The 21,674-nt window shown below is 38.8% G+C and overlaps 2 protein-coding genes across 2 annotated transcripts in view; one reads left to right on the forward strand and one right to left on the reverse strand.

Moving 5' to 3' along the window:
* rnf150a (ring finger protein 150a) overlaps nucleotides 1–10,281 on the reverse strand; it is an 18,235-nt gene extending 7,954 nt beyond the window's left edge. Inside the window, exons 1-2 of the mRNA XM_005726921.1 lie at nucleotides 9,433–10,281; nucleotides 1,066–1,316 (exon numbers count right to left, since the gene is read on the reverse strand). Coding sequence (XP_005726978.1) covers nucleotides 1,066–1,316; nucleotides 9,433–9,886 — 705 coding nt within the window. The 5' untranslated portion in view covers nucleotides 9,887–10,281. The remainder of the gene's footprint in view (nucleotides 1–1,065; nucleotides 1,317–9,432) is intronic.
* Nucleotides 10,282–12,133: 1,852 nt separating this feature from the next.
* Nucleotides 12,134–20,325, forward strand: znf330 (zinc finger protein 330). Its single transcript, XM_005726922.1, has 10 exons — nucleotides 12,134–12,192; nucleotides 12,599–12,756; nucleotides 12,849–12,868; nucleotides 12,971–13,041; nucleotides 14,385–14,461; nucleotides 16,935–17,061; nucleotides 17,137–17,241; nucleotides 17,385–17,431; nucleotides 19,014–19,131; nucleotides 19,844–20,325. The coding sequence occupies exons 2-10, from the start codon at nucleotides 12,637–12,639 to the stop codon at nucleotides 20,116–20,118; spliced, it is 960 nt and encodes a 319-aa protein (XP_005726979.1). The 5' UTR covers nucleotides 12,134–12,192; nucleotides 12,599–12,636; the 3' UTR covers nucleotides 20,119–20,325.
* Nucleotides 20,326–21,674: the final 1,349 nt, after the last annotated feature.

The following is a 21,674-nucleotide window of genomic DNA, read 5'->3' on the forward strand; positions in this document are numbered from 1 at the left end:
TATATATATATATATATGTATATGAACAATTCAGGAATTTAAATTGGCTTTTAAAACAAAGTAGCCTTGGTTAATAGTGTATATTGGCTTGCAATGACAAAAAGCTGATAAAGTTTCATCTTTCTTGATGAAATCAACTAAGATCAACCGTGCTGTTCCTCGTACTATGTGATGCTATCTCGTCAACATGGAACAAAATCACAGCACCTTGTTAAAGGAAGAGTTTGGACCCGCTTTTGAAGGCAACACGGTGTCCAAACCTGTACGAGCAAGGTGTACCCAATAAAGCGGCAGGTGACCATGTGAAAAACACTTGTTGTTACTTGACTTGATTGGTTGTCTGCGTTTGTATAACAATAAAACAGATTCAGAAAATGTTTCAACTAATTATGTTACTGCAAAGAGGCTAGACTAAAGATCTCAAAAGCAACCAGAAGATCTCACCAAGTAAACATCAGACTGAATTTGAAACGTTTTCAAAAGTCTCAGCAATAAAAACGACAGATGTGTGAATAAAGGAGTCATTAGTTAAAGTGTAGATATAGATACACGACACATAGATAAACTCATCCATCTGTTAATGACCCCATTTCCACAATCTGGATTAAAACAAAAACTCGATTCATGGAGTTGTATTATAATAACAGACAGTCGTGCTTGAACTGCTCCACGTCTGTCTCACATTATGAATTGAAAGCAGATTTGTTCATTGTTGCAGCTGTACCCTACTTACAACATTAATCAGTATAATTCAAATTGAAAACACAAACAATAGTTGTCACAGCCACGGCCCCTATCATAACAGCCGTGGTGATGGATCGTCATTACAGACGTCACTACAATGTCAGAGCAGCCCATTCATAAAGAGATGGCAAAAAACCCAACAAGAAAGGTATTTGCACAGTTTGATGGTTCACTGGGCTGCCATGCTCGTGTTCAGCCAGGTGTCAGGCTAATTTTGAATCTTTCCTTACGTTCACACTGGAGCAGGGCCATATGGGAAAATCCACCACACGGCTGCAACACTATCCCCGTCAGAAACACATCGGCTGCACACAGACATACCTGGTTGCGATCTCGTGCGTTAGCGTAGCGGAACCTCTGGATGTAGTAGAAGACGAGCCAGGCGAGGGAGATGATCATGAGGACGATGAAGGAGATGGACACAAACACCACGGACGTTCTGCTCACGTACTTCTGCAGGTTGCGGGTTCCTATAGTGATCTGCAGCATGATCGCGATGCGCTGCTCGAGCAAGGCCACGATTTCACGGCCTTTACGCTCCGGGATCATGATGGCCACAACATCGCCTGTGTCTACACAACACGCAACACAGGAAGTACAAATTGAGACATTCAGGAGATGAATCAGTGCTGCAAGTGAGGAAATAAAATAACTCTTTATCTTGTGCAAAATGTTTACTTTTAAAATATTGATTTATTATTTTCTAACACAAAAATACTTGCTCATAGGGGGTCAAATGACTGTCGGGGTTTTCTCTGTTTTCTTTGTACTATTGTAGGCTCTTTACCTTACGATATAAAGCAGCTTGAGGCAACTGTTGTTGGGAATTCGCTCTATATAAATAAAACTGAACTGAAAAATTTTCTTTTGCTTTGTTTTTGTTTTCTTTGTTCTTTTTTTTAAACAAACTTTAAGAAGTTTGAAATTATAGGATTTTATTATTTATCTAGTTGAAATCCATTTTAATATACTTGACTTTGTTTTGAGTACAATTATTTTTTTTAATTATTTTTTGCTATTTGTATATATTTAAATACAGCGCTTGTGTAGCACTTATTTAATTGCTTAGTAAAATTAATTTAAATATCTAAACAATAAATCATCAAGCGAAAAGGTTTTTTGATCACAATTTTATTTTGTTTGCAAAAAAGTATACTTTTGTTATTATTTAAACTCTTATAACCTAATGCACATAACAAGGTCATAATAAAAAACGTGATATTTAGAATGATTTATTATATGTACGAAACATACTGACATATATGTAACTTTTTATGTGTTGAAAATACACACTTTATACACACTTTTAAGAATCATAGTTTCTAGTTAAATCATTAAGGTGACCTCGGTGGATGGAAGCCAGATATAATGGATTGTTAACATGACCTCACTCTACACCCCTACAAAGCTTTTTTTTTGAATTCATTCAAAGCTGTTCGAGCTATCATGAGAGTGATGACACATGCATGCAAACACCACCAAAATGTAACCTCCTTGGTTGAGGTAGTGATGGCTATTCACAGGGCAAACAACAAATATTTCCTTTTATACAAAAAAACTGGAATTAGGCAAAACAGTATGCACCGATAAATCCAATAAAAAGGAAAAACAAAAGCAGATATTTGCATACAGCACTACTTTATATTTTACAGAGCAAATTGCCACACATTCAACCACAACCCGAGCATTTAAAAACGGTGCTTCAGAGCAGAGGAGGTGCTAAAACTCTGCCGACTCAGACTGGTGTGTGCTACAGTAAAGAGGAATCTTGAGCAGGCTGCTGGGAGCTTAGACAGGACAGATGAACTAAAGCCTCACTCTCGGTGTCGGAGGCTTCCTGCCAGCAACCATCTGTTGATTTGCTTGTTGTGCACAATGAAGGATTATGTAATACAGACGCTCTGAGCATCTCTCATTAAGGGAGAGACTTTAAATTGTACTTTGAGCTGCTTTTTTTCTACAGTTTTCTTCTGTCTTTAAACAACTTGCTATTCTTGTAAAACACTTACACGATTTTTATATACGAGAATGCAGTGATGCAGTGATTTGTGAAAAACTCCCAGGGAGAAAGGATATATTTACATTGTCTGATTTTTATGGGTTTTAGTATCAGATGACATTGTGCTTTGTATAAGCCTCTTAACGCAACTACAATTAGAGTAATTAGCGGGGTGGCTGCTCAGCAGTGGTCGAGTGGCTCCTCCTGTTCACATGATCCACGACCAAGATACTGAACAACAGAGTTTGAGTGTGTGCGTGTTAGTAAAAAGGCATAGATCAAAATTGCTGTATGAATGTGCGCATGATTGGGTGGATGAGCTCGTAGTGGGAAGAGGTTTAGGTAACCACCCTGAGTATAAAGGTCCTACATAAGTACCAGTCCATTTATAATTTTGAAGGCATGGAACATATTTATAAACTGGAAACTCATATGCCGTAACATTGCTACATCATTCATCATTCTTAAGTACTTGTACTGAGTTGTACAGGGAATTACATTACATTTTAAAATTGTTGTAATGAACCATTTATGCTTTTAATTACTACTTTAAGTCACAATTTTCTCATCTGAATCATGTTACGTTGAATTTTGTGACATTGGGTCACTTTAGAACAGCCACTTAAAACAAACCTGCGCATGTGTTTGGATTGCAGGAGGAAGCCGGAGTACCCACAGAGAACCCACACAGGCACAGGAAGCACATGCAAGACCCTGCCGCCCGGCCTTCTGAATGATCAATATTAAATACTACATAAAAAATATTTAGCTAATTCCAGACTTAAAAGCAATCTTTTATAGAGTCTGAAATGGGGACATTTGTATCTGTTCTGAAAATGCAGCATTAATCTGCCCTGTGTGATGAGGAAATGACACATCGGACAAAATGACTGTAGAACTCAGTTTCTAGGGACACGCTCCCCATGGTGGGTCACACCTTGTATCTGTCACTAGAGAGAGTGGCTTTATTCACACTGCCATCCCAACAAGCATCTCAAATACACCGAGTACTATTTAAATATCACAAATGCTATGAATCCATCACAAAGATAGCATGAGAGTAATAATAATAACTCCCAGTCAACAGCTTCTATATTTTACACGACAAAAGATTAAAGAGTCACAGTTTCAGTGATTTATGTCAGGATCAGCAAAGTGAGTTTCAAGCCAAGAAGCTTATAAAAATAAAAATACAGGAAAAGTTTTTTTATTTTTTTATTTATCAGGATTTAAAGTGCATTGAAAGAACTGGGCATTATATTCATCATCCAACTGGCAGTGTTTTCAATATTAGCACAAACACAAATATTAGATAGCAGCTTTCTCATAATGAGCTTATTCGTGCTGGAGTTTCTAAAGCAAACAATACTTTTAAAAAAATGAGAGAGAAAACAAAAGCCTTTATTTGGACTGAAAACAGATGGTAATATCCGGCTGCACACAACGTTATGTTCAGACTGTAAAGGTCACTTGCTGTCACACTTCTTTATCTCAGTCTCTCCCTATGAGTCTTCTCACGCTCATAAAAGTTTCACATAGGATGAAGACAGTTTTAAAGTTTTTAAACAGGCGTTTGAACTAAGCTTTACTTCCCCAATAATGTAAGGTAATTCTCTCTACCTGATAACATACGTAATGCTTCCTGTTTTTACGCCTATTTTTCAATCTGTAACCTTAGAGACACACGCTCCCGGCCTGCGGATTTATGGTTTTATTAAGCATGACCATATGGTAGAGGGGAAAAGTCACTGTGATATAACATTTGCCTTTGCAAACACAAGATAAAACTGCACCACGTCTTGTTAAACGGTAAACAACTTGAAACATAAAACTGCCCAAATCTGTAGACCTTTAAACAACCGTGTACGGGCAGTATAATCTTAATAGCTAACAGAAACAAGAAAAGGCATAACAGGGCAAGTAAGGTTTCCCTAAGCCTCGACACTTATCTCCTTCTTCTGCTCACAGTGACGCAGTGAGAGCAGATAAAAATAGCTGCTTCTAAAAACAGGAGGGCAATGTCGGAGACTGAGGCTGAACTAGTGAAAGATCTGTTTCTTTCAGACCCACTTGGCCAAAATGTGGAAGCAAAGAGTGGATTAATACTGAATGGGGTTAATTTAGTTGGCACCAGCCTGTCCGGGCTGTGTGGTTAATGTCTTTAAAAGGATCTAGGCCTCCTGTAGACATCGCTGAGGCACTGATTACTATAGATTTACATCTTTATTAACAGCAGTGGACTGAAGGAAAACTAGCTGTGACACAAAGCAGATGCTGTGGCTTTGACAGAAAACAGCAGTTCCATTAAACATATTTAAGCCACATTTTCAAACACACACAGAGACAAAAAGAGTAAAATGACAAAATTATGTCATTTTGATGTGACAGCATATGGTAGCCCTCTGTCATAGTAACGCAACACATTTGCCAGCTTGGGAGTGTTTCAGCAGCTAAGCTGCCAGAGCAGTGATGGCAAGATCTGACATGAGAGCACAGACTATGAAGACTGAATCTGAATCAGCTATCAAAACTCACATTCTGCCTGTGGATGACGGCTACTGAGCAGGATATTGTGTTTTGCAACCATAATATATGTGGTCCCACTCTCTTAATCCCACTAGATAACTGGAAAAAGACTAGCTTGAAGCTCAAACCTAACTCTGCACATATGAACCTATGAGATAATGAATGTTGGACATCTCGGAACGACTAGTTAGTTTTTTTTGTTTTTTTCATATGTGCCATGATCTGAATGGTTGGAAACAACAGTAATAATTTTCCAGAAGTGAGAAATCCTCGTTTACATAATGAATAAGTTAATTTCTACATGAGTTATTCAGAAACCTAAATTATCTCTTTAAAGTTGAACAAAGCATTTAGACAAATCAGGCTTGAGAAGAAAGACTTAAACTGGATAATGCCATGCCGAGTTTCTGCCTCTAGCAGCTGTGGATTTTACAGCCCAGCTGTGTTGGCTCTGGTCTGCCCTTCTTTCTCTGGCAGCAGCTTCATTATCCATTTTACATATTAGGACCTGTGTCTTTGCCACAGCCCTCTCCATTACCTTCCTTCCTCTCTACCAGCTTTATCGCTGTAGCTCTCCTTGTTGCCTTTTCTTTTCTCTTAAAGATGCCTTAGTTTATATTTATGTCAAGGTTGGAAGCAGGGCAAGAGTTAAAAATAGATTGGTGCCTTTTATCTGATGCTCCAGGTAAACCAGGTCTGCACACTGGAGTCTTTGTGAGAAACAGAGGAGGAGCAGAGGAAGTTTAATGGTCATATACCATCAACACACAGGCTGACTGAAAAAAAGTAAAACCTTAAAACTTTGCTGTGGGAAAAAAAAGTCACATCTATGAAGCAGCAGTAGTCCAATGTTGGTATCCAATGAGTTCTGGGTCCACTGTTTGGTAGGAGACTGATGGTGATGGTTGGAGTGAACCAAAGCAGTAAAAAAGAAGGAAAAAAAAGTACGGAAATAAAAAAGGAAAAACATTTTTTAAGGAGATGAAAGAGATCTGAGAGTTAATAACAGTCTTGTGGCACTAGCAGCAGTTTTGAAATTACATATTAATATAGATATAATATTAATTCACACAGCTTTATCTCTATGCTCCTCTAGTCCATCCAGACCAGGGTCCTACATCATACCTGGTACGACATAGTATGAGTCACACAACATTAGGGGTGGGGGAAAAAATCGATACTGTGTAGTATCGTGATATTTTGTTTGCTAATAATGTATCGATACAGGGACAGCAGAAATCGATATTTTGTTACAAGAGCATGTTGATCAGCTCCTTTTTCTGAGCAAGAATCCTGACATTCCTTCACTGTCCAAATGTGTTTAACTTTTTTTATGGCAGCAATAAACATGACAGTTTACTTATTTTAATTTAAGACGTTTTATTTTAATTAAGTTTAAAACTATTTTATTTAATGTAAAATTATATTTTGTTTTAATTTACTTTCAAATTCTTCTGTTGCTGAAGGGGCTGCATAGTTTTCACAAATTGCATAGTTCAGAATAGCTATAATTGTACCAGATGGTTGCATTCAGTTAAGTTGGACTAGACTGTAATACAAACCGTTCAGTTTGTCAACAATTACACTGACTGAAATGAGAGAAAGACTGAGTGTGAGACTTTGTTATTAGATAAAATGAATATTGATAAAGTTTACCTTTATGTACAGAATCTGAATATTGCAAAATATTTTAAAAAATTGCAATAATATCGTATCGTGCGTTAAGTATTGTGATAATATCGTATCGTGGGCTGTATGGTGATTCCCACCTCTACACAACATGTGTGACAAAAGGAAACAAAACACTCACAGATAAATTTCCTGTCCTCTGCTGTTTTAAAAGTTCATTTACAAAACTTAAAAATAAAATGACATGAGTAAGTCACAGGATGAGACATACAAGTCTCGTGAAACTTACACCAACATGGCCTACAAGTAGTTTTTATACATCTCCTTTCTGTGTGGACTGATCAGTGTTTGTGACTATGATTTGCATTTTTAGTTTGAACATCTGTTTCTGTACAGATCCTTTTGTCAAACAGCCTTCAGGCACCGTGTTGTCATCTGCAACAGCCAAACATTTAAGAACTGCAATGTGAGAGGAATAGCAGGAATTTTCCCTTTGACTTACATTACTGATTTTTAGGGATTGTGGGTAAAACTAAAGATCTATGATTCTCTTTCAATGTGACTTTGAGGGGTAGATTAAAAAAATAAACAAAAAACAAACACTACAATTGTTCTACAAAGCTGTTAGCATGTAAATTATTCTGAATGGGGTGCTATTTAAACAACCCTGTTTGTCCAATTACCATTAATCAACACGGCGCTTCTGGCAAAACAACGAGGAAAGACCTGACTCTAAGAACACAAAGTGTTGTTTTCATGAGATTTTTACACGGATTATGTCATCAAAATGTGATGGGTGTGTTATTTGATCATTTTGCAATTACTCGCTTTAGTCTTTAAGTGCTTGCTTTGCATGTACTGACTGCGTTACCAGTCAAAAGATTGGTTTGCTGTTCTTTAGTGTCACACTGAGGAGCGATTGTCAGACTATCCTTGTCTTACACTTTCTGAGAGTCTAGAGGCTCTTGTCTTATTTGATTAAATGCAAATACCTTACAAAGTGGGGACTCTCCATTCAATAACAAACTGGTTTGACTGGTTTCAACATTGAATAGCCATGGCTAACTTAAAACTCGGTTTATACACGTATAATAAAGAAAGTTGTACTCATCTTCTTCTTCTGTGACGGTAAAAACAAACCCAAACAAACATAGCTGGGATGCTGTGTAAAATGTAAATATAAACAATGCAATGATTTGAAAATCTAACAAAACCATTTTTCAACCAGAACAGAACTTAAAAATAATGTAACATTTTAAAACCTTTTATTTCATGAATAACTTGAAGACTTTTTGAATATACAGGACATAAGATCATCAAATTATTCTCAAACTCAAAATCAATGGATGCGCATGATCTTTGGGTCCTCGGGCGGCAAGGCATCACAAACAGGCATGATTCTACTCTAGAAATCATTATGGGCTCAGAAACCCTTCCAGGAATCATCATTATTATCTGTGCACACCGTTCACTGTGCCATCTGCAAACACAAGTTAAACAACCTCTGTCATAGAAAGAAGCCATGCGTGAACATGATCCAGGAACACCGCCGTCTTCTGTGGACCAAAGATCATTAAAAATGAACTGAGGCCAAGTGAAAAAACTGTTCTGTGGTCAGATGAATTGAAATTTGAAATTATTCTAGGAAAACATGAATGCCCCATCCTCTGGACTAAAGAGAAGAGTGCTTCTTCAGAACAGCAGGTGAAGCCCACTCAAAGTCATCCTTTACACAGATGGGCTTATTTTTTCTTTTCCACAGTATTTCTTATTTATTTACAAAAAATGTGGGGAATAACTTTCAGCATATGTAAGGACATTAACCTTATTTAAAATACTGTTTTTATAGCTTTACTCCATCATCATCTGCACTGGAAGCTGATTATTGTGTTTTATTTCGTAGCTAGAATTTGTAGCATGCTTTGAGGTAACCAAACAAGATTTATCTGAGGAATAAAGTGTCAAACAACGAGAAGAAGCAGAAGTTCAAATGGACAATCTGTGAGCATTGTTCTCAAGCTCTTTGTGGCATGCAGCACTTTGGAAGCTGGAAAAGTTTCCCCTACACTTCCCACCATGTTTTTAATCAGCAGTTGACAATAAAAAAAACAGCAGACTCTATGCCACACAGTTTGAAACCCACCCTCATTTATGTATGCTTCTGTGGAGTAATAAACAAGTATAGCTCAGGAATAAAACATACAGTATATATATTTATCCCAACCTAATACTATTCCACTAATAACACATCTGGCAAATATATGGCCATATCTGATCGAGGAGCTCCTCGGGTGTAACACACTGATAACACATTAGGCTTGATGTGATTGCAGTGAAGCAGAAGAGCTCGCAGGCTTCACTGCAGGGATGAAAGCCACTGATCTTGGATGGAGACTTAATAAGCTGAAGATTAGTTGCATGTGGGCTTTCAGGGCTCAGTAACACAGCCGGGACTATTTTGTAGTAGATTATCTGTTCTGCCTGAAGGAGTCTGGGACAGTGTTAGGGAAAAGAGTTGGCATGCTGTCTCTTACCTGAGTGGGACATTGTTATGGTGTCATTGGCGCTAGTGGAGCCCACGTTGTATATGACAACTGCAGAGGCGTTGTGGTTTGCGACATTACGGATTTTCTCCCGGTAAGTGCAATTCCCCGCAGCTACCAACGCCACCCAAGGGGTGTTTGGAGGGGCAGGAGGGAACCTGATGTTTCGGTCGCACCCCTGTCTGTCCTGCAGGAGGGCCGGCACCAGGACCAGACCTCTAGCTTCTTTCTTAGGGGAGTGCTCGCCATACCGACCGCACTCGGTTTTCTCCGTCCTCACCTGCGACGTGACGGGGTCCAGGTAGGTGATGTTAACGAAAGCTGTGTACCACTCCTCCTTCTCTGCAACCGTGAAGTCCAGGCACAGCAAGTGGACGAAGCAAAACGACACCAGCCACGTCGAGAGAGCCAGACTGCGGCAAGCTCGGATGAGGGACGGTGCCATTGTGCGGCGGCTGCTGCTCTTTTTTGGGAGGGAGGATGGATGGCGAGCTCCGTGTGTCCTCCTCCACCTCCTCCTCAACGCAGAGCTCGCATCAAACCCTCTTTTAGATGCTTCAGAAATGTATCAGACCCACATAACGACCAGGATGCCAGGCGGCAGCCCGAACAGGCCAAGTGTGAAAAGAGTTTGTCCACGGTACACCACCACCTGCAGGAGAAGGCGACTCTGTGTTGTTGTTCCCCGTCAGCTGTTTTCCTTCCTCGCCCAGGACTGGCTCGCTGCTCATCAGCACGTGCCCTGGGCGTGGACAAGATGCCGCTGACCGACCACGACGTCATGTGATGAATCTACAACTGTTAGAAATCACTGCAGGATATTATAGGGTCATCCTTCCATTGGAGAGCAATTTAGGCTTTAAAGATAGCAGCATAAATAAATAAAAACAATCGAGCTTCTAGGTTATATTTTCTTTTATATATTTAAGAAAAACAACAAAAATAAAATCCATCAAAAAATGTGTAGATTTTTGTAATGCTTTATTTGTGCTATGCTTGAGACAGCCCATTTACCAATGCTTGGGAACCTAATAAAAAAGTAGATCTTAAATATCTAATATTGCACTGTGGGCTCTTTTTCACAGCCTGTCTTTTGTCCATTTTCTCTCACCTCACACCCAAACAGATCCCCGAGCCTCGTTCTGCCTAAGGTTTCTTCCTGTTAAAAGGGAGTTTTCTCTTCCCACTGTCACCAAATGCTTGCTTGTTGGGGGTTCTCTGTATTATTGTAGGATCTTTTAACTTACAGTATGAAGTGCCTTGAGGGGAGTTATGTTATGTTAATTTAATTAATTATTGCCCAACTTTGTAATATTTATTTTCCAATCCTTGCTCAAACAGATAATTCAAACTATTACAAATGGAATAGATCAAATCTTTGTGAGCTAAGAAAAACACTTATGAATGTTTTATTTAAAATGACCTGGTAACAGGGTTAGAATTGGAGTAACACGTAATTAATTAGAGTAATTACAGTAATAAATTACATTTATTTGTGGATTATGATGTAAATTTGACAAAGAAAATCCCAGGACCAAATATTTTGTATGTTTGTGTTTCAAAACATGCTTGTATTATTTGTTTTACATGTATGGTAACATGGTTGCAAATCACTGCTAATATGTGTTAAAAGTGTTTTGTCTGAAAAAGGTGCAGTTGTTGAATGTAATGTACTGTGAAAGTCAAGGATAAATGTAGTTATATAAAGAAAGGAAGGAAACTTTGGTGGGGGGGTTTGTTTTGTTTTTTTTGTTTTTTTTGGTAATATGGGGCAGCCCCTGATGTATTCATTGGGGTTTGGCTGATAAAAGTGCTTAGGTATAGATAAAAGCAATGTATGAATGTGTGTGTGTGATTGGGAGAGTGAGACTTGCAGCAGAAAATGCTTTAATGCTCAAAATCTACCAGTCCATGATATGGGCAACAGGGATGCGTTGGTTAGAGTGACACACCAAATCTAGTCAGAAAAGACAGAAAGAAAATACAAAATATGTCAAAGACGACTAACTTTTGGTGTTAAAACATGATCCAATCATCTCACTTCTTCTTTAGGTTTCAATAACAAGGTTGCACATTTGTTGCAGTGCATAATTACTATGTTGATATTAACTAAATGACTTCACAATTACAAAAAACGTGTCAGCAAAATCAAAACATCAAAAAGTGGATTTAAAGGTAATTTTAATGGTTATATATGAAGCACAATTTGATTAAAAAAAGTTTTGATAAAAAAAAGGCATTTTGGTGAATTCTATTTTATATTTTGGCTTTTTTAGCAGCTAGGTTTACATCTTGTCTCAGGACAAGTGTCATTTATGCAACATGTATGGGCTATTTTCAAGGGTGATACAGGAAATGTCCTGCAATTGTAGAGCTCCCATTAGCGTTAGCACATGGAGTAGCATTATAAGAAAAACTGGAGCCAAACCCATTCGAAAAAGAAATGATCTTTTACTGGTTAAATTTAGGTCTTATTGTAATATATACTCTATTATATATCATATAGACTATATCATTATTATTGCAAATGTTTATTGTGTTATTTAAAGTAGGCCATATTGTATATTTATGCATTACCACTGCCCTATAAAAAAGTAAATTATTTAACATCAATCATTAAATGAAAAGAGGTGACGCTAAGCCACCATAACCAAAAACCAGCATATGTGGAACGAATGTTTTTTAGCCGAGTGTTCCGGTGAACACATTTTCAGGACGGACCTAGCTGCGTTCTCTGAACTGATCATTTCGGTAAAGAAAAATACAAAAATAATCGAATTTTCTTTTTAATTACGCTAGCGTGTAACATTTAGGAACACTTAGGAGGTTCCTTTACAGTCTAAAAGTCATGTACACATGTGTTGAGTGGTGTTATAGTTTATTTTAAATGTAATTTGCTTATGAGACACCAGCTCAGTCAGCAGACACGGGAGCTGCTAGCCAACATGAACAGAAATGTCAGAAACTTTTTATAGTTGTAGTGCTTGTTGTCGTAATTCACCACCCGTGTCGCTGACTGTAGTCCCTGTGCATCTTATTGGAAAAGCACTGAGATGAGATATCAGCTAAGAGTTGCTCGTTCTTAGCTGAATTTCACGCAGAAGAAGTCGCCCAGTTTCCTCCCGGCGTGGTTCACCCCGTTTGTCCGTGTTTGCAGGTGACAGAGTCAGTGTCAAGCTCCGCGGAGAACCAGAAATGCCCAAAAAGAAAACCGGTGCCCGAAAAAAGGCTGAAAATCGGAAAGAGCGAGAGAAGCAAATACGAGCCAACAGGGAACATGTTGACGTGGCCAAACACCCCTGCAACTCCAACATGGTATGTAGCTGCGGTAGCTGATAGATGCCCAATTAAAACAACAGCAATGCCTTAATATGTATCTAATCTTTTATACTGTTACATTTTTGCAGGAATGTGACAAATGTCAGAGGTAAGTGATTTTATTCACTTATATGACCAATGTGCAACTGCAGATTCTCCATAATTCTGAGATAATTAACATTTTTTTAACGTTTCTGATGCCACATGCTAGAAAACAGAAGAACAGGGCTTTCTGTTATTTCTGTAACTCGGTGCAGAAGCTGCCTGTCTGCGCGCAGTGTGGTGAGTACACTGCACGTGTTATTTGAGTAATGTTGGAAAGATATTCATTTTAAAGCTAACACTCCCTGCTCATTTGTGACCTTCACATCCAAGCCCATTCAAAAATGTGCCAATTCACAGCCAGCTCAGTGATAGCAAGGTCCCTGCAAGGTCTTAAAAAGGTTAATATAACCTAAATAAGCAACACATTGTACCAGGTCATTAATTACTTAACAAAAAGTAAGTCCAAATTCAGAAGCATTGTGTGGAAACATTATTCACACCCCTGGATTCATTAGCTTGTAGAACCAGATTCAGCAGCAGTAATGAAGTAATCATTTTTTAGCTTGACTGGGCTGTGATTGGGCCATTCAATCATCTTAATGCTTTTTGTTTTTTAAAAAAAAGCCATTCTGTTGTACATTTGCTGTGGTTGGCTCAAGCTTTAGATGTCCTCACCTTTGACGGTAGAATACTTTGGTGTACAGAGGATTTTACATGTCTGTAGAATCTTGGATGTTGCTCTCGGTTTTTTTGCAGTTTCACGGAGCACTGCGCAGACTGATCTGTGAGTGAATTTGTTGGAAACTCCACTTTTGGAAAGATTATGACATAGTGTTAACGTACCTGAATGCTCCAGATCAGCAACCTGCCAAAGCTTCTGTTATTATAGAGGTGCTGACAGTTGCTGATTATCAATAAATCAAGTTCATTTGATTAGCAGTACCTGGCTGCTACTTACGCTGTTAAATACTATAAATGCAGGAGGGATGTCATTAGTTTTTCCACACGTTTCTGCATGTCATGTCATGCTAAGGACCAGATGATTTTTTTAAATGTGCTGATATGTAAAACAGTAGAATTGAAAGAAGGTTTAGTTGTTGTTTTTCACATAACCTTACATGCTTCTACCATTACACTCCATTATTTTGTTACATAGATGATGAAAACCACACAGTTCAAAAAGTTTGGCTCATGAACTCTGTGGGTTTGTTTTGTTTTCTTCTTCTCTATGCTCTTCTCCTTTATTATTCTGGTACAAGTTCATTTTTATTCAGCCTGTCTTGAAGCATGCTTAATCATAAATATAAGGAAATCCCAGAAAGTTTATTCTGTTATTAGCGTGTTTTTTTTTAGCGTTATCAGAAGGTTTAACTCAGGCTTAGTGAAAGCTTCTGTATTTACTTTAATAAAGATATTTCTTGATTGACGACAGTAGCTTTGGCAAACCTAGCTCCTTGAGTGATCGTAACTTGGCTAAATGTTGTGAAGGGGATTTTGTTCATGTATTACACTATTTACCATTACACTGAAATTATTTGTGTTCGTTTTATTCATCTGTAAAGTTTTCTTCCTGTTTTTAGGTAAAATGAAATGTATGAAGTCATCGGATTGTGTTGTCAAACATCCAGGGGTCCACAGCACTGGAATGGGCATGGTGGTAAGTTTATTGTATATTTAAGTTTTCTATTCTATATCTGTTTGATTTATTTTCATTCAGAAATGTAATTTATGACTGTAAAAATGATATTAGGTTGACATTATTTAATGGAACATTGTTCTGGTAGGTTTTGTTGGGAGAAATAATATTTTTATTTATTTAGTCTTTGAGATAAATATCTCTTTTTCAAGGGCCACCTGGCCAAGAAGATGCACCATGACAAAGTTACATCAAAATAAAATAAAACAAGTCAGTTAATTTTGTCAGTGGTAAATTTAATTCAAATACAAGGTCCAGATCATGCAGTGGCACCCTCTGTATTTTCCCAGGGAGACAAAATGATTCAGCTTTAGTGTTCTCTGAAAGGTATTTCATGAATGAGCTGCAAAATAAGAGAATGCTGTTCCAAGTTGGGTACTCTAAAGAGTGCCTGCAGCTGCTGTCAACAGTGTGACTCAGAGTAGAGCCTTGTGAGTACATTATGGTATCATCTGCATAAATGCGCAGTTTAGGTTTAGGCATAATCTTCTCTATATTAATAATAAAAAGGAAGAAAAAACAGGGTCTAAAGTTGACCTCTGTGTGACTCCATTTAAAAGCTTCATAGAAACCTGACTTATATTCATCTGTATAAACACACTGTGTCCTATCTGAAAGGGCATTCCTGAACTAGCCTGTAGTCTTATCATTCTAACTGACGTCACTGAGTCTTTCTAACAGCAGCTCATGGTCATCAGAATCAGATCAACAAACACAGCAGCTTTCAGTCCAAGGCAATAATAATAGAATTTGTTACCAACATAGTTGCTGTTACAGTACTGTTGAGTTTATTTAAAATTCTACAATTTTGGCGCAAGTAGAAATTTAGGTTTAGGGCAATATTTGTTGAGGGGATCCCATGTTTTTAAAATTTCTAGATTTTCAGGGATGATGTTAAGCTGAAGAATCCGATTAAAAAATTGTTTGTGAGGTTCTCAGGTCCAGATGAATTTTTTTGGCTCAATGGCTTTTTAACATTTTAAGATTGCCATAGAGGAAATAGGTTCAGGCACAAAGATGATACAAAATGGGAAAGACAGTTCAATGTAGAGCATCAAGACTATTCTACATTTGCATTAAAAACATAAGTAGCTGATATAAAATGTCCAGGTAGGTTTGGATAACTTTTTTTTTGCCTTAACGAACGAAATTATAATTTAAAAACTGTAGTATGTATTTCCTTGGGTTATCTTTGTCTAATATTAATATTTGCCTAAGGATCTCAAACTGAGTGTGACAAATATACAAATAAAAAATAAATTGGGAAGGGGACGAATTCTTTTTTCACAGCACTGTATGTATTGATATTTGGAATTTCTAGTCAACGTCCTGGTTTGATTTCTTAAAACTCTAACAGATCCAGGCAGCAGGTTCATTTGTGGCCCTGTCTGTTTCAGCTGTGCCAGTGCAGAGCTTTATCGAGTCCTTTTAGGGAGAAAACTTCTAGTGCACAAGGTCAAGACCTGCTCTATTTTTAAATTCTGCTGCTGTGAGAATATTTTGCACGGGGCCGGGACTTGGATCTACATTCTCGCATAATGATAGCAGCAAAAAAAAGACGTACTTTAAAATCCCACCGGTATATTAGGTTTATAATCAAATAGCATGGGAGGAGTCCTTTTACACAATGATAATGTCAGCTTTCAGAGACTGTAAATGCAGCAGGACCCTCCCTTGATATGTAAGGCCATTCGATGCCGAATAACAAACAAACCAAGAGATCCATGTTGCCAGCAGATTCCGCAACAATCAGCCGCTCATCTAGATGTTGACACTGATAGCAACAGCACTCCAGACGGCAGGCTAGGAGAATAAACAAGGCCTCAAGCACACCAACAGAGGTCGTCTACAACCAAGAAGCAGCAGCTTGTAGATTTTCTCTGCATTAATCTGGGGCTAGCTATTATTCATATGGCTGTGGCTCAGGTGGTAGAGCAGATCAGCTACTGATTGGAAGGTTGGTGGTTCGATTCCTGGCTCCTCCAGTCTGCATGCCAAATATCCTTGGGCAAGATACTAACCCCAAATTGCCCTCCGATGCGTTCATCGGAGTGTGAATGTGTGTGAATGCTTATTAGTTGCACTTGAGTTTAGAGTGGGTGTGATTGGGTGAATGAGGCATGTTGTATAGAGCGCTTGAGTGCTCTGGGAGAGTAGAAAAGCGCTATATAAGAATCAGTCCATTTACCATTTACCATTCAGTATCACTCTGACACTCTTTATGCCCATGGTGCAGTGTTGTGCAAGTGCAATCAAAATGAATAATTAAGCTAAGTAGCATATGATAAGGTGTGTCAAGGGTCCAACTGGTGTTCAGTAATCAGTGTCTGTTTTTGCTACATGCCAGTAAACTCATCAGCAGGTTATTTAAACATAAAAAAAGAAAGTACAATTTCTGATTTTGGCCCTTGTTATTCTCCTAATCAATCACAAGGGGGCAGTGTGCGACTTCTGTGAAGCTTGGGTGTGCCATGGTCGGAAATGCCTGAGCACTCACGCCTGTTCATGTCCTTTGACTGATGCCGACTGCATCGAGTGTGAGCGCAGTGTCTGGGATCATGGTGAGACCACCCCTGTTTGATTGTTTCACCTGCTTACCTAAGTAGAGCCACTGACTGGTTTAACTTCTTAAATAGGAGGGCGAATCTTCCGCTGTTCCTTCTGTCAGAACTTCTTATGTGAGGATGATCAGTTTGAGCATCAGGCAAGCTGCCAGGTTCTTCAAGCAGAAACATTCAAATGTAAGTCACACTGTCATTCAATGGGCTTTTTCAATGGGTTGTTTAAAGCGTATCATTTCCATATGAGCAGATAATATCCAGAGGGAACATGTGCAGTAGTGATGTTACGAATGTGTTTTCATAATATTGTTGTATTATTTTAGGTGTTTCCTGTAATAAACTGGGACAACACTCCTGTCTGCGGTGTAAGGTGAGGAAACGGTCTGTGAAAATATAATGCAAAAGGATCACAAGCATGTTTGTAAAAAATAAACCCACGTTATCAACTTGCATTACAAAACTGTTTGTAACAACAAAAGAAGAACAAACCAAATCTGATAAGATGGCTACAAATTCACATCGTTGTTTTCATGTGGTTTTGCTTTTGGTTTTTCTCCCTTTATCTGGAAATATTCCTTGTGTACAACAGACACGTAACTGAAACTAAACATCAAAGAGCTTTTAACGAATAAAATGGCAAGAAAGCGCTCCAGGCTGACAACAATGGACCTGCTGAAAATAGCAACCGGAGCTCATACTGCCTTTAGTTGTTCCTTGTGCTTAGTTTAACAGTTGTCAGCTAATCTTACAGAGGTTAAAAATAAGTTGGTCCTATCAATGACCTATATGAGCTGTTGCTAGGCCAGATAGTCGCAGTGCATACTTTTACTGAAGTGCACAAGTGAAGGAATTTGCCAGGCAGCTCATGACAATATGTGTAGCCAAAGCATACTTTTGCAATAAATCACCTCTTAATGCACAACAAGTGAGTGTGCTTATCCTTAAATGTGTATATATAGAGTAATGTTTGTTTATTTGTACTGGAAAATTACAGGATAAAGAATTGCACTATGAAAGATGCACTGCATAGACAGCCAGTGCTGACTGAGTAAATCTTTGACGTGCATTTTCTCAGGTCTGTTTTAAAGCTTTAAATTAAAGCTACCCTCACATGCCCATTTGCACACCAAATATTACACATTACATTAGCCTGCTGTAATCATTCCTGATCATCATGCTAGCTGAAAGGGATGTCTTCTCAACACTGTAAATGATGCTGATCCTCCCTCAAAGCAAAGTTTTAGCTGGAGCTGTTTATTAATTGAGCATATGTTCTGCTGGTCTCCTAGCAACCAAACCGCATTTCCTGAGCATGAGACTCTGCCCCAACTCCATATAGACAACAAACAATAAGACTGATTATACTATGATGACATGGTACTTTTGACGAATTTACGCCAGCTGAACTTTAGCATGCATTTCTGCACAGAGAAGCCATGTTTATTGAGGATATTAGAATGTAGGAATGACTACAGCAGACATTCAGGTTTATCAGGCTTCATCAGGAACAAAATAAAAACATATGGAGTGGCTCACAACATTTACACAAGTGCTGCTTGCGTGGCATTGTGCCACAGTTGCAATCTGATCAGAAAGCATTTGAAATAGGAACTCTGCTTTTTGGGGCAGGGGTTATTTATTTATATTTCCAATTCAATCCTTTTTTTAAGAGTACAGTCTGTATCAAAAAGAGGCAAAAGACAGCTGCCATATATTGGTTACAGTGAGTGAGGATCTCTGAATTTGAGACTGGAGGAAGGGAATACGATCGAGTTTTTATGGATGAACGGATGTAGATGAATGAGCTTACTCCTCTTGCCTAAACAAGCCTGAACTGTTACTGCTTTGCTTTCTTTAGTTTTGAAGTTGAGCGAGAACTATGCATCGATATCATGTTCGTGCACCAGCGTTTCCATGCCATAACTGACTGAAAGTTGAACTGTGTCTTGCAGGCTTGTTACTGTGATGATCACACTAAGAGTAAAGTCTTCAAACAGGAGAAAGGAAAAGGTCCTCCCTGTCCCAAATGTGGTCACGAGACACAGGAGACCAAAGATCTAAGCATGTCAAGTGAGTGTTACGCAGACCTTTAAACGACTGGAAGTTGTTAAGTTGTTTTTCTTCCCGTAAAGCTCCTGTTTCGGGGAAGTTGCCACAGCTGCTACTTCCCCGCAGACTGTGTTTTGAAAATGAAACAAAACCATGAGGGGAAAAATAAATTCTTTGTTTTTCCCCAGAAGTCATTTACACAGTGCAGCTAATTGTATTTTCTAGAGAATTGTTCATGAATATTTGGGTTTTTCTCCAATGCTTCTTGCTGTAAAAGCAGAGTCTTGATGTTATGCAATTAAACTTTGACCTTGGAAGTGGTGCCAAACACGTGTTGGCCACATTGCTGTTCTCTCAAATGTGCTGCCAGGATTTGATTTCTATTTCTAAGGACTTGCTATTAGCAAAGTGAGATGTATTTTGAAACAAAAACCCTGCTCAGTGAATCTGATATTTGTAGCTCCTCACAAAGAGCTTTAGCAATATTAACATTTCACTTCCGACATGGGACAGAGGCAAAAACATGTGGAAGGATCACTGCAGGGTCATAGTCATATATTGACAAGAGGAACAAAGTGATATATAATCAGTTAAATTACAACCTGAAGGCTTAGAATAAACATTGCTTGCAGAGAATTACGCAGACTGTATCTTACAGGACCTTTTCTTTGTCACTTCACCACCATGCGTAATGACACCAGAGCTAACGTTGACACCTGTGCATTGTTCACAGCGCGCACCTTGAAGTTTGGTCGACAGGCCGGTGCCGACGATGACGACGGTTACTACGACGGTGCGTCCGGGTACGATGCTTACTGGAAGAACGCAGCGTCCGGAGGTGGAGACCAACAAGACGACTACGGAGAAGACGATTACTACGAGGAAGACGAGTATGAGGAGGACGAGGAGGAAGAGGAGGAGGAGGAGGAGGAAGAAGATGAAGAGGGCGAACAAGAAACTGCGTCCGAGTCGCTGGCTGGTCTTAAATTGGATGGTGCTGCTGCCTAAGCTGATGGTGACTGATGAGGTGGTGCAGCTGGAGCACGTGGTCCTGTAAACCCAAAGGATTGTGCATCTAAAGCTTTCCTCAAGAAAGCTTTAGATGCACAATTAAGACTGGAGATGAATATTAAAGCTGATGTGATGTTTTAACTTTCCATGTTACTTTGAAAGAGAAAATACATTTTTTAAACAATATTCAAGCAGCTGTATAGAGACAAAATGAATAAAAGACTCAAATAACAGTTTCAATTTAATTTCAGTTTCATAAATTAAATACCTGCTATTATAAGCCTGACTAAAAAAATTTGATGGTGCTCAGAAAGCTTTAAGTGCCCTGCTTCCTCTCTGTTTTTACAGTCAAGCCTGGGTTAAGTTATGAAACTGCTTCTGACTCTTTGCAGTGATTTTTGATACAGGAGCAAAGGCTGATCTTTTTATTTCCACACTCTAATGGTTGTCACATTTGCCCACCATGTGAATGGTCCCTGGAAACTCAAGAAGATGATGTTACTCCTATTGGTGGTGTGAAGCTGGCACACATAAGAGGGTTGTTTATGTCACAGGGCTCTAGAGTGCTACCAATTTGGTCGCAAATGCGACCAAATTTTTCAGTGGTGCGACTAAAAATAAATATTTGGTCGCACAGGTGCGACCAACTGTTCCGGTAACAAAAAAAAAATCTCTGCAACTCTCCGTGTGGTCAACAACAGACACACATTATGCCCCTATCGTGGACTAAACCAATCAGAGATAGTCAGGGGCGGGACCTCTCTGATTGGCAGTGGTCCATTTGAAAGTGCAGGTGGAAGAGAGGTGAGTAGCTTGAATAAAGCGATATCAATTCATTAACGGATTCCACACAAAGACCTAAACACGGAGCGGACCCGACACATCAGAATCAGCTTCGGCTTTCTCACCCGACGGCCCGAACACGGACACGCTGTCGGAGCTTAGCGATTCTTCGGGTCCGCACTGTGTTTACGTCTTTTTGCGCTGATTCTGAGCTGCAGGTTTTGTCTCTCCAACCAAAATTCGCCAAGCCAGCAGCAAAAGACGCAGCAAACTGCGCTTCACGTTTGATCAATGTCGTCATGAATTCCCTCTGACTTTTGCTGTTTTGCTACCACCACGATAAAAATCACACTTCCTGCACAGCTCTCTCTGTGTGTACTTCAGGAACAGTTTCCCGTCTCAAATCTGTTTTCTGCATTATTCATTCGCTTATTACCCACCAGTCTACCGTTGTTTACAGCGCTTTTTCTTTTTTCACTTAAATGACCTCGGACAAGATAGCCTAATTTCTGCAGTTCAATACTGAAGAAATTTAAATTTCTTAAAATTATGCAAATTTGCAGAATATTGCAGAATATTTTTAAGGTTATCTGCTATAAAAAGCCAGACCAGGAAAATCTCCTTCATGTTTTCCTGTGTTTTATTCTCAGTTACTTTCACACAAAAGCATCTGCTGTGATTTTCACAATTCTGATGAAGTCTCATGTGTATCAGTACTGATAAATGATCAGAATTATAATATTTCTGACTGTCTGAGGCTAAATTGAATC

Source organism: Pundamilia nyererei, unplaced genomic scaffold, assembly GCF_000239375.1.
Source record: "Pundamilia nyererei isolate P.nyererei 1_Seehausen unplaced genomic scaffold, PunNye1.0 scaffold00022, whole genome shotgun sequence".
Classification (NCBI taxonomy): Eukaryota; Metazoa; Chordata; class Actinopteri; order Cichliformes; family Cichlidae; genus Pundamilia; species Pundamilia nyererei.